Genomic DNA, 12,298 nt, shown 5'->3' with positions numbered 1-12,298 from the left:
AAACTCGACATGCATGCCACAAGTGTAGAGTTGAGACCTCAAAGATGGAACGTTGACTTGATGTTACAAAATTGCAAATCAGCTGAAAATGTTGCACCACCCTCATCGACATACAAGCAGATGATGCCAGACATTTTAATCAGAGGTCAAACATAGATTGGAAGAAAATAACATGTATTGTTTATATATTCAATGATAATGGACACAATAAATAGAGAAGAACCATTTGAGCACATCATTGAGAGGAATGTATTGCTAAAACATGTAATGCATTGCTACAGTCACAGAGACCTGTACAAATCCAGATGTCATAGAGTAGGACTACTGATTTCATCTTGACTGTTTATAATCTGTCTATAAATTCTAGAATGAGACATTACTTCAGCCTGGTCCCAGATCATTTTGTGCTGTTTTGCTAACTCCTTTGGTCATTGTAACAAGTTGGCAAGACAGCTCAAACAAATATTGGACCAGGCTACTATGGTCTGTGATGGGACCAGCCATCCAGAGTTGTGGTGATTATTTAAGTTGTAGGTGCGCCATCCTGTCTGGTTCGATAAAGGAAGACTGGTGGTAGCGGTCCCGAGAGGCAAAGTCCAGGTTTTCCTCTGTCAGCTGCCTAGTTTCCATGCCGACTCCTGACAGAGAGGGTGTCACGATAATCTGGTCCCGAGGAAGCTCACCCCTGAAGGAAAGGACATTAGAAGAGTTAGAATAGAATGTGCAGGCTCCATAGTCTGGGGGTCTAGGTACATGTATGCCTCCCCAGACACCGGAGTTCAATCCCGGTCTCCTCTTAAATCAGTCTCATGAGTTCCTGAACATTTCCCGAACTTGTTTACCAAGACGATGATTTCACTGCTTCGGTCTACTATATTTAATGATTATACTGTATATAGCAATTATCTACATATTTGGTCTTAAAGGTAGACTCATCGATATGACGTAGATACATAAAGTAAACAGCATAGTGGGTTCATTTTCAATACAACTAAGAGCGTTGAAGCGTGAGGCTCAAGTTGTTCGCTGTTTTGGTTCCGTAGCTACCATGTTGTGAAAAGCGTGAGGAGAACTTGTGCACATGCTCAGACACTATTTTGTGACTGTGAGAGCCAAGTCCTGCATCTCGCTCACCTCAATACCTGCGGTGCTGCTCTAGGCAACGTCCTTTCACTGTGTTTGCCTTTAAAGACATCGCTGAACATCAAACTAGAAAGCTAAATACATGAATGATGTTCATTTTATACAAGTTTATATGATGCTGTATACCTTCCTAGGTTGCTCAGGGTTGTCCTAATCCATCTGAAAAAGCTGAAACGAGATGCCACTCCTGTAAATACACACACACACACACAAAAACATTGTAATAAATAAATATGATACGTCAATTACTAGCTGATATTATAAACCGTCAATTACTAGCTGATATTATAAACCATCAATTACTAGCTGATATTATAAACCATCAATTACTAGCTGATATTATAAACCATCAATTACTAGCTGATATTATAAACCATCAATTACTAGCTGATATTATAAACCATCAATTACTAGCTGATATTATAAACCATCAATTACTAGCTGATATTATAAACCATCAATTACTAGCTGATATTATAAACCATCAATTACTAGCTGATATTCAAAAACAAAACATCTAAGTTCAATGTATTCAATAAGCTAAAGCTTGCCACTCCAGAATATAAATATATATACAGTAGGAGATATTCATGTGACCTGTAAAATATGAAAACCATTTAACTATGACATGTGTGGTGTGCATGTGTGATCTACGTTATGTCTCTGTCACATTCTTCAGTTAGTGGAGCAAAGCAAGGTATTGTATGGAGGGGAGATTGTATATCACAGAGTTGCAGAATCCTCTAACTCAGATATTCTAACTATCCCCCTGAACAGCTGTGTGGCTGAGAGACTGTAACTGAAGGCTTCAGCAGTGACTGACACATACTTTCTTGTACTAGAAATGCACAGAGATGTGTGAATGTGACAGTTGTTGACATGGATGGATAGTCACCTATTGGAAGTCCAGGGCTTGCTTTTCCAATGTAGAGGAAGAGGACCAAGGCGACTATTATATTGGCCAAGGCGTAGACCCACTGAATGACAAACATGATCAGGATGGAACATAATGCCTGCACAGGGGGAAAACAGAAGTAATCAAGAAGATACATTTAGATACAATAAGGTAGAAATGTTTTACTGCATGTTTTACTGGCTTACTTACACCAATCAGTGCAATCCAGTGGTTGCAGAATTTGGCATAGAAGGAATCAGGCATCGGTTGGATTTCTGATCCCTGGTAGTCTGGTTTACAGTCAGAACCTGCCATCATATGTACAGAAATGAATGAAGTATAAACAACAGGCATTATAACAGAAAGGTAGACACAATCCAGACATTCAATAACCTATTTCACTATTACATCACAATGTAAACAGTGTACTGTATGAAGGGGTAAATGGTTGCAAATTAGGTAGAGAATGACACACACACTCCTGCATGCCCACACACACAGGGAGTGATGAAGTTGACTGAATAAGAGCTGTGCACCATGTGCCCAATGGTACCACTAACAAATGTCAAAAGTGAACAAAAATTCTAAGTCAAAGTATTCCTCACCAGTGTTTTCTCTCTGTGACCCTGGAGGGTCAAGCTCTATGGGGTTACAAACGGGAAGAAGGGTCTTGTCCTGTATCACTTCCTCCGGGTCTGGGCTGGGCTCTCCAGGTCTTTCCTGGGGGAAGATACACTCTCCTAGACCTGGGGGAGCCGGATCAACCCCTCCATCTCCCTCACTAGAGAAGGCATTGCTGTTAAGGTCTAGCCCAAAGCTGTCCATCAGAATCTTCTTGGCAGGGGCTTTCACCCTCCTGATCCTGCCTCTCAGGCCTGGCATGGAAACCTTCTCTGTGGCCTTGTCCTTTTCTGTCTCCTCCTGTTCACCACCATTGGGCAGGGGAAAGATCTGGTCCATATCCCTAGTAAACTCTAACAGAGTCCCCTTCCCTGGGCTCGCAACATCCCCCTCTGTACCATAACCCTGGTGGGTTGTGGGGGAAAAAGTATTGTTTTGTGATGTATTGTATTGACCTGAATATTTGTTTTTTGTTTTTGCCTTTTCTTGAATCTATTTTGATTGACACTTGATTTACCCTTGATTGAACTTAAACGACTGAACTCAACATTTAACAGAATTTAGAAAAATGTATTGACTTATGAAAAAAAAACCTGGTGGGTGGTGGTCATGAGGGGCTTGGATGTATGGTTTGTGAAGGATGAGGCTCCAGTCCCAGGCCTCTTGGCAGGACCAACCCTCTTCTCTCTGGGCTGGAGGTTATAGGTCATCGCCACGCTGAAGTAAGAGTAGTCAAAGTCAGCTTTGATTCAAGATGTCTAGGGTCTGGTTCCAGCACACATGCATTGCCCAATGCACACACACACACACACGCACACACACCTGAAGTAGGAGTAGTCAATGAAGCTGTAGGTGAGCATAAAGTTGATGGTGACGATGGGGGCTAGGATGTTGACCTGTCCGATGAAGATGAAAGCCATGGTCAGCAGGCTAGTCAGGACTATGGCCGCCACCGGAGTCTTATTAGGACCTTTCTGTTGAAGACAGACAGAGAGGACAAGGAAAGAGAGAGGGGGAGATAGAGGAAGATATGTTATAGTCTGTTGAGAAGCTCTAATTTCAATTAAAAGAGCCAAACCGGTTGTTTAAAAAAGTTGCTGTGGTCTCAGACTCAGCCTGCTCTGACTAGAACTACAACCATGCTGCCTGAACCACCACTGGCAATGTTCCAGGCCAATCTGGGCCAGCCCCGTCTGTCTCCCTTCCTTGGTTTGTTCTGAGGCTTTGATTCAGGGCAAGATGTCTAGGGCCTGGCTCCAGTGGACACGAACACACACAGTACAGGCCAGGCAGTACTGAGGGGCGTGGGGGCCGAGGAAAGGAAGGGGGATTAGTGTTCTGTGTTTCATAAGCCACGACCAACCGTTAGGCTACACTCAGGCAGCATCTCAAATGACACCCTATTCTCTATATAGTGCACTACTTTTAACCAGAACCTAAAGGGCTCTGGTCAAAAGTAGTGAACTATATAGGAAATGGGGTGACATTTGGGATGCTCGATCTTGTTCTCTTTCTCTCTGTGAGGTTAGTTTACTCAATTGACCACTCTAAAATCAGGCCCTTTTCTCACCGTTTCCCATGGAACCCACTCATCGTACCAGTATCCCCCCACCCACTGGAGACTATATTGTGTTTGATGTTTCTGATTTAGTCAAGGGAGAAACATGTCAGTTCAAGTTATGTGACAAACTGTTTATAGCAGCACAATGTGTTTTTTGGCTTAGGTTAGTCCTGTGGCACTGTTCACCTGAGAAATATTATCAGGATCTGTATAGTCAACAGTCTAAGAGTAGGAGTGCTGATCTAGGATCAGGTCCACCCAATCTATGTGACCTTATTAATTGTGATCAAAAATCCAAGATCAGCACTCCTACTCTGAGATGCTTAATACATAGAGCCCCTGATCCATTTCTCTTCATTTTAGATTCATGGATCATCCATCCATCCATCCTGCCAGGCAAACCCACCCCTTGTGCCAGGAAGGCGAGGGCTGGGATGACCCTCTCCTGGGCGATGACCTGGAGGATCCTGGGTGCCCCGTACAGACCGCCCATGCAGGAGGCCAGCGAGGAGATGTAGAGGCCCAGGAGAAACAAGAAACCCACCAAGGAGACCTGGGAAGTTGGAACAAAACAAAAAGAGGAGGAAAAGAGGCCCCATGATGACTACACCCAGCTAACTTCTCAACTTAGCCCTTATGAAAATAGGTTAGAAGCAGGGAAAAAACGAGGACATAATGTAGGCATTTTTGCAATTAGAACAATTTCCTATACACATTTGGTAGCACTTTACTAGTTAAAAGATGGCGCCAACAGATATGGCAGTTCTTCTTCTAGCTCCTAAGCAACTTTGTACAAGCATTTTGCTACAACATCTGCTAAATATGTATGTGACCAATACAATTTGATTTACCTGCAGGCTTTAAATAAAGTGTTACCATGAGTAAACATCGTTTTTTAAATCACAAATAAATCTGTTTGCAAAGAACTTGGTGTACAAAACGTGTGTGCTGTATATTTTTCGCTGAGCTCCATAGTATTTCTGCTGTACCATATGCTTTAGATAACATGTACACATATGCAACAGTTAGCTCATTCCTCTCAATCCCCCCTAGACCACCACCCACTAATCCAACCCCACACCCTCACCACAGACAGCTGAGCTGCACCCCCTTTACAGTGTATCAACTAACCCCCAAGCGCCCACACCCTCCCAGCACCTCTCCCTGCTAGCTGGTGTAGGGACAGCTGTGACTGGGGAGAGTGTGGAGGTGGGGGTGGGAGGGTATTGACCTCGGCAGTACAATGTTTATCTCATTTCTGTAATCTCTGTCATTCTGTGTGTGAGTACGTGTGTGTGCGTTGGGAGGTGGGGGGGGTCAGCAGCAGAGCTTTTCTCAAATTTCTGTCATTCTCAGCTGTACAAATGGGATTCAGAGAACATACCGTTGTCACTCTAGAAAGAGGCCCACTGGGACCACTGAGATTAAACAATTTATCATCCTCATCACCATCTTCATCACTAGCCTGGTCTCAGGTCTGTGTGCTATCCAATGACAATAATTAGCATAGAAGTTAGCAAGACAGCATAAACAGATATGTGATCAGGCTACTTCATCACACATATAATAGCAGATTCCCACTGTGCCTATCACACATTTAGGATATACGGGAACACACAGACAATTCTTGTGTAGCCTATGTCTGTGTACATGTTCAAAATGTTGAAGAATGTGTAGGAAGTATGAACTACGTTGGATATGAATACTTCTGAACTTGATCATCAATAGGAAAGAGAGTGTGCTCTTCAAAAGGAAATAATCACTATGGTCACAATGAGGATGGACAGAGAGAGTTTACCTTTTCTGCTATTAAGAAGTCGAAGTGCAGTGCCTCTCTGGTGCAGATGGCTCCCAGCAGGAACACAAAGACCAGATACAGGAACCATCTGTAGTGGCCAACAATATCACCAGCAGTTTTTCATCAGTTAGATGGAAGATCACACATCGCACTATAAATAGGAAATGATGTCACAAGATCCTAAACATTTCATGGCATGTTGGGATTGGGGTGGGAATAAAGATCAAATTGTATAATGTTTTATACATAATGTATTTGCATAATGTTTTCAAACCCCCAGCAAAAAAAAAGCAGAGGAAGTCTGGAACACCTCAATGTAATAAGTGTTGGTAGTAACAACAGACACGTACGAGGTACAGACGGCAGCCAGTGTTCCCACAGGGATGTTGTGTTCCGGTCTCTGCAGATCTGAGCTCATGTTGAAGCCTGCCATCACACCTACGCATCAGGGACAGGACTATATAATTATAACTATAACTATTATAATCACATGTATACAAATTGTCACTGTGGAAGCTTTCTAGCCATGAAGGCAATGGCTAGAAAAGGGGCATTGTTAATGACCATTGAACAGCCAGACACCTTAGAGATTGTGAATTTAAAGCATTGTTCATAGTCAGGCCTTTGAACCACTAGAATGTGAGAGTCAATCAACAGTCGTTAGACCTAGAGCAGGGACTGTGCAATGACTGTGATATGTGATTTTGTAACTTATCTTAGTTGAATGCAGACACTCTTATCCAGAGTGACTTTATACTAAGTCACTGGATAAGAGTGTCTGCTAAATGACCAAAATGTAAACACGTAAGCAGCTGTAAACATGGTTATAGTAGTTCACCTGTAGCAGCGGGGAAGAACACTCCAAACACAGTGAAGAATCCTTCTCCTGTCGTGTAGTCTGGTAGAGTGTTCTTACGTAGCAGCTCCTCGGAGTACCCTACGAAGCCATGCTCTGAAACAACAAAACATCCACCAAGGCCAAGGTTTAACAGAGATTCAGCAGAAAGTTAAGTCTCTTATTTGTGTGGACATTCTGATTTTTACATTCATTAAGTTTTCATAATGCTCTTAGGCATTTTAACTCCTGCCCAATTCCCTGATTGAGTCCATAACTTCTGGTAGCATTTTACGGAAAGCCTGCTGATTATTATTAAGGCTCATACATGCTCATAACAGGTTATACATCCTTACTGCAGGCTTTAAAGGGCAGGTTGCACAATATATTTCCACAATTCTAACTACATAGATTGATGATATTACAATTCAAATGGACCTTATACAAAAGTTTATTAAAAAACTATAATTATACACTTCCATTTTCGCAATATACCAACAATACAGTTCGGTTTAGACGTCAAGATGGGAACGGCCTGGTCGTGGCGGCAGTGCACTACAACCACTGTTTATCGGCGTGCATGTTTGGCCTGAAATGCGAGAACATGGGAAGAAAGTGGGGCCGCTTAGTGAGGATGCGGTGGGCAGACTGGGTCAGGGGAACCCCTGCCTGGTTCTTAAGTCACAGGCAGGGCTCACTTGGTCAAAAAAGATTACAATGGCCACCAATAGTGGAAGAGTCGATTCACCATGAAGCTAAGGGAAACAAATGGTCATGTGGTCACAGTCAATGAAGTCTAAGTCCACTGACCTCACCGGTGTTACTACAGCACAACGGCAGGTGGCTTCGTTGATGGAAGTGAATCGGGTAAGTAGGTACTAAAGTGCCCAAAGAGTTGTCATGTTATGTCGCTAGCAGATGATAAAAAAAAACCCACTAAGATAGCCATGCAAAACAAACTGGCCCACTCACACAGAACTAGCATGGTGTTTGGGATTGGAATAAGCTAAATACCAATTGGATTAAATGTAAAAGAATATATTTATTAAAACAGGTACAGTACCAGTTAAAAAAAGTTAAGACACCTACTAATTTTTCTTTATTTTCAATATTTTCTACATTGTAGAATAATAGTGAAGATATCAAAACAATTACATAACACATGGAATCATGTAGTAAGCAAAAAAAGTGTTAAACAAATGTAATATTTTGAGATTCTTCAAAGTAGCCACCCTTTGCCCTGATGACAGCTTTGCACACTCTTGGCATTCTCTCAACAAGTTTCATGAGGAATGCTTTTCCCACATATGCTGAGCACTTGGTGGTCCTTCTGTAGCTCAGTTGGTAGAGCATGGCGCTTGTAACGCCAGGGTAGTGGGTTCGATCCCCGGGACCACCCATACGTAGAATGTATGCACACATGACTGTAAGTCGCTTTGGATAAAAGCGTCTGCTAAATGGCATATATTATTATTATATTACTTGGTGTCTGCTTTTCCTTCACTCTGCAGTCCAACTCGTCCCAAAATCTCAATTGGGTTGAGGTTGGGATGATTATGGAGGACAGGTCATCTGATGCAGCACTCCATCACTCTCCCTCTTGGTCAAATATCCCTTACACAGCCTGGAGGTGTGTTTTGTGTCATTGTCCTGTTGAAAAACAAATGATAGTGGGACTAAGCCCAAACAAGATGGGATGGCGTATCGCTGCAGAATGCTGTGGTACCCATGCTGGTTAATTGTGCCTTGAATTCTAAATACATCACTGAGAGTGTCCTCCGCCATGCTTCACGGTGGGAACCACACATGCGGAGATCATCCGTTCATCTACTCTGGGTCTCACAAAGACATGGCGGTTGGAACCAAAAATCTAAAATCCACCGGTCTAATGTCCTTTGCTCATGTTTCTTGGCACAAGCAAGTCTCTTTTTCTTATTGGTGTCCTTTAGTATTGGTTTCTTTGCAGAAATTCGACCATGGGTTTTGCAACTGCACTTGAAGAATCTTTCAAAGTTCTTCAAATTTTCCAGATTGACTGACCTTCGTGTCTTAAAGTAATGATGGACTGTCATTTCTCTTTGCTTACAGAAAGCTGTTCTTTCCGTAATATGGACTTGGCATTTTACCAAATAGGGCTATCTTCTGTATACCACCCCTACCTTGTCCCAACACAACTAATGGGCTCAAACACATTAAAAAGGAAAGAAATTCCACAAATTAACTTCAAACAAGGCACACCTGTTAATTGAAATTCATTCCAGGTGGCTACCTCATGAAGCTGGTTGAGAGAATGTCAAGAGTGTTCTGCTGAACTGCCTGATCTTTATTGGCCAATATAACTTTCAGGATATCATGCTAGCCAATGTTTGTGTTAGCCATTATACTTGGATTTACTGCTGCTAGTAGTAGCACTCAGGTTAACATGTGGCTAGCTATAGCTGCCGTCGGTCAACAACAGCGTTTTAGCCAGCATAGACGTTCAATGTCTACTATGATGGTAAAGGTTTATCTTGATTCTGTGCAACAGTACAAGAACTGCTGATGTGCTGAACTGTAAATAAGTCATGTGTTTCAAGGCTGCTAGTGGTTAGCTAGTAGTGGTAAGCCAGGAGTGTAAAAAGGGCTATGCTAAAAGCCTGTGAGCTGTATAAGTAAAAATATTTTCAGCTGATACAGAATAAAGAAATCACAGGATATGATCAGATGATAAGTTGGCTTTATTCAGAGTGCCGGTATGATGTGGGTCTCAACTTTCTTATGTGGACAGTGACTTCACTCCTGCTCACCTAGCGCTCCTCTTTACGTCGCATTTCCCAACACTTTTCTGACATGGGATATTATATTGGGATATTTAGTTGGAAGGATGAAAAACAAATGGACTGTTTAACAGCAACCTAATTCTGCAGTCTAAGAGAGTGTGAGAGAGTAATAGAGAGAGTGACCCTCGTCTTTTTTCCAGTGTTAGGTAAAACCAGGGCTGGACTCGGGAACCAGACTAACCCTAACCCCCCCAGATCAAGACAGAAGTGTCTGCTCTGATCCTGACACACAACCTCAGACCATTACAAACTTGACCTTAACCCAGCCCCTTGTAACTGTCCAGGAGAGGAACCATATTCCCCCCGCCTAGATGCGTGCAATCAGGGGACCAGGAACTAGTTTACAGTAACACTGGCCAAGTTAAACAGAGGTAGCAGGCTTGCTGTAACAGCACTGTGGTTTTGATAGAGAGAAATAGACTGGGCGTGATCACTCACAGACAACAACCCTTACACAGGCGCCCGACAAACATTTGCACGAAAAGCACAGAGAAAATTGTTCTGCTATACAGTCGGATGGACATGACTGCTTTGTTCACACCTCGTTATGAAATTTAACATGGGGCATGTGGAGTATGGATGGTTTAAATATCAGTGCACATAGCTGGTCATGATATGCAGGGAGGACAGCAAGCAGTACAGCTATATAAGCAACTGTGGAGTAAATGGTTAGCCTACAAGCAATTAAGAAAACAGGAAAATATAAAGAAATGTATTCAATGACCATGAATAAAAGCTTGTATGAATCAAGTTATTCCACTGCAAGAAACTATTCCTGCAGTCTTTGTAATGGTTCATGTGGTTCCTCCCGAGGTTGAGGTACTGTAAGTCTGCATCCCAAATAGCACCAAATTCCATATATAGTGCACTGCCTTTGAACAGGGCCCATAGGGTCAAAAGTAGTGCACTATATAGGGAATTGGGTTCCATTTGGGACGGAGCCATGTTCTGGTGGGGTTTAAAGGTTTAATCCAGATGGTCAAATCTGAAAGACCCGCCTATGTAAGAACATCAAGCATTTCCCTCATGGTTATCTTACGATGGGAAAGAATTTGTTTATCCACCCTTTCAAGAAGCCCTGCTGGTTCCAAGTCCAAGAGGAAAAAAAGAGAAAGAGAGCGAGAGAGGGGGGGGTTGGTTTCATTTATTCGCATTAAAAAAAGAGTGAAAAAAAAAAATAGCACAGATTTTTTTTTTTTACTGGTAAAAACTGTGTGCCGATGAGGTTAGAAACTTAAAAGGGCCTATATGAAAACCACCACAAAACCCAATATACAAATAAGTACCAAAAAAAAGTTCTCAAATCAGTTAAACAGAGCATACTAATTATAAATGTATATTATACAGTGGCTTGCGAAAGTATTCACCCCCTTGGCATTTTTTCTATTTTGTTTCCTTACAACCTGGAATTAAAATAGATTTTTTGGGGGGTTTGTATCATTTCATTTACACAACATGCCAATCACTTTGAAGATGCAACGTATTTTTCTTGTGAAACAAAAAAACTGAAAACTTGAGCATACATAACTATTCACCCCCCCAAAGTCAATACTTTGTAGAAACACCTTTTGCAGCTGCAACTCTTTTGGGGGATGTCTCTATAAGCTTGGCATATCTAGCCACTGGGATGTTTGCCCAGTCGTGAAGGCAAAACTGCTACAGCTCCTTCAAGTTGGATGGGTTCCGCTGGTGTACAGTAATCTTTAAGTCATACCACAGATTCTCAATTGGATTGACATTTCAATGTTTCCCCTTAAACCACTCGATTGTTGCTTTAGCAGTATGCTTAGGGTCACTGTCCTGCTGGAAGGTGAACCTCTGTGCCTCTGGAAGACTGAAACAGGTTTCCCTCAAGAATTTCCCTGTATTTAGCACCATCCATCATTCCTTAAATTCTGAGAAGTTTCTCAGTCCCTGTTGATTAAAAAAAATAGGATAGTGTTCTCGGGGTGATGAGAGGTGTTGGGTTTGCACCAGACATAGAGTTTTCCTTGATGGCCAAAAAGCTACATTTTTAGTCTCATCTGACCAGAGTACCATCTTTCATATGTTTGGGGAGTCTCCCACATATGTTTTGGAGAACACCAAACGTGTTTGCTTATTTTTTTCTTTAAGCAATGGCTTTTTTTCTGGCCACTCTTTCGTAATGCCCAGCTCTGTGGAGTGTAAGCCTTAAAGTGGTCCTATGGATAGATACTCCAATCTCTGCTGTGGAGCTTTTCAGCTCCTTCAGGGTTATATTTGGTCTCTTTGTTGCCTCTCTGATTAATGCCCTCCTTGGCTGGTCTGTGAGTTTTGGTGGGCGGCCCTCTCTCCACAACTTTATCCCTGACCTGTTTGGAGAGCTCCTTGGTTTTCATGGTGCCGCTTGCTTGGTGGTGCCCCTTGCTTAGTGGTGTTGCAGCCTCTGGGGCCTTTCAGAACAGGTGTGTATATACTGAAATCATGTGACACAGATTACCCACAGGTGGACTTTATTTAACTAATTATGTGACTTGCAAGATCTTATTTAGGGGATTCATAGAAAAGGGGGTGAAAACATATGCACACCACTTTTCAGTTTTTTATTTTTTAGAATTTTTTTAAATGTTTTCATTTCACTTCACCAATTTGGACTATTTTGTGT

The 12,298-nt window shown here is 42.2% G+C and overlaps 1 protein-coding gene across 3 annotated transcripts in view; it reads right to left on the bottom strand.

The window, feature by feature from the left end:
- Positions 1-119: 119 nt before the first annotated feature.
- slc12a8 (solute carrier family 12 member 8) overlaps positions 120-12,298 on the bottom strand; it is a 30,061-nt gene continuing 17,882 nt past the window's right edge. For all 3 annotated transcript variants that reach the window (XM_035749679.2, XM_035749681.2, XM_035749680.2), the window contains 11 exons: positions 6,857-6,970; positions 6,369-6,456; positions 6,019-6,106; positions 4,627-4,773; positions 3,482-3,633; positions 3,253-3,376; positions 2,644-3,064; positions 2,249-2,346; positions 2,039-2,156; positions 1,270-1,330; positions 120-685 (listed from right to left, as the gene is read on the bottom strand). In XM_035749679.2, coding sequence (XP_035605572.1) covers positions 520-685; positions 1,270-1,330; positions 2,039-2,156; positions 2,249-2,346; positions 2,644-3,064; positions 3,253-3,376; positions 3,482-3,633; positions 4,627-4,773; positions 6,019-6,106; positions 6,369-6,456; positions 6,857-6,970 — 1,577 coding nt within the window. In that variant the 3' untranslated portion in view covers positions 120-519. The remainder of the gene's footprint in view (positions 686-1,269; positions 1,331-2,038; positions 2,157-2,248; positions 2,347-2,643; positions 3,065-3,252; positions 3,377-3,481; positions 3,634-4,626; positions 4,774-6,018; positions 6,107-6,368; positions 6,457-6,856; positions 6,971-12,298) is intronic.

The sequence above is a fragment of the Oncorhynchus keta genome, chromosome 34 (assembly GCF_023373465.1).
Source record: "Oncorhynchus keta strain PuntledgeMale-10-30-2019 chromosome 34, Oket_V2, whole genome shotgun sequence".
Lineage (NCBI taxonomy): Eukaryota > Metazoa > Chordata > Actinopteri > Salmoniformes > Salmonidae > Oncorhynchus > Oncorhynchus keta.
This window is presented reverse-complemented; position numbering and strand designations above follow the sequence as displayed.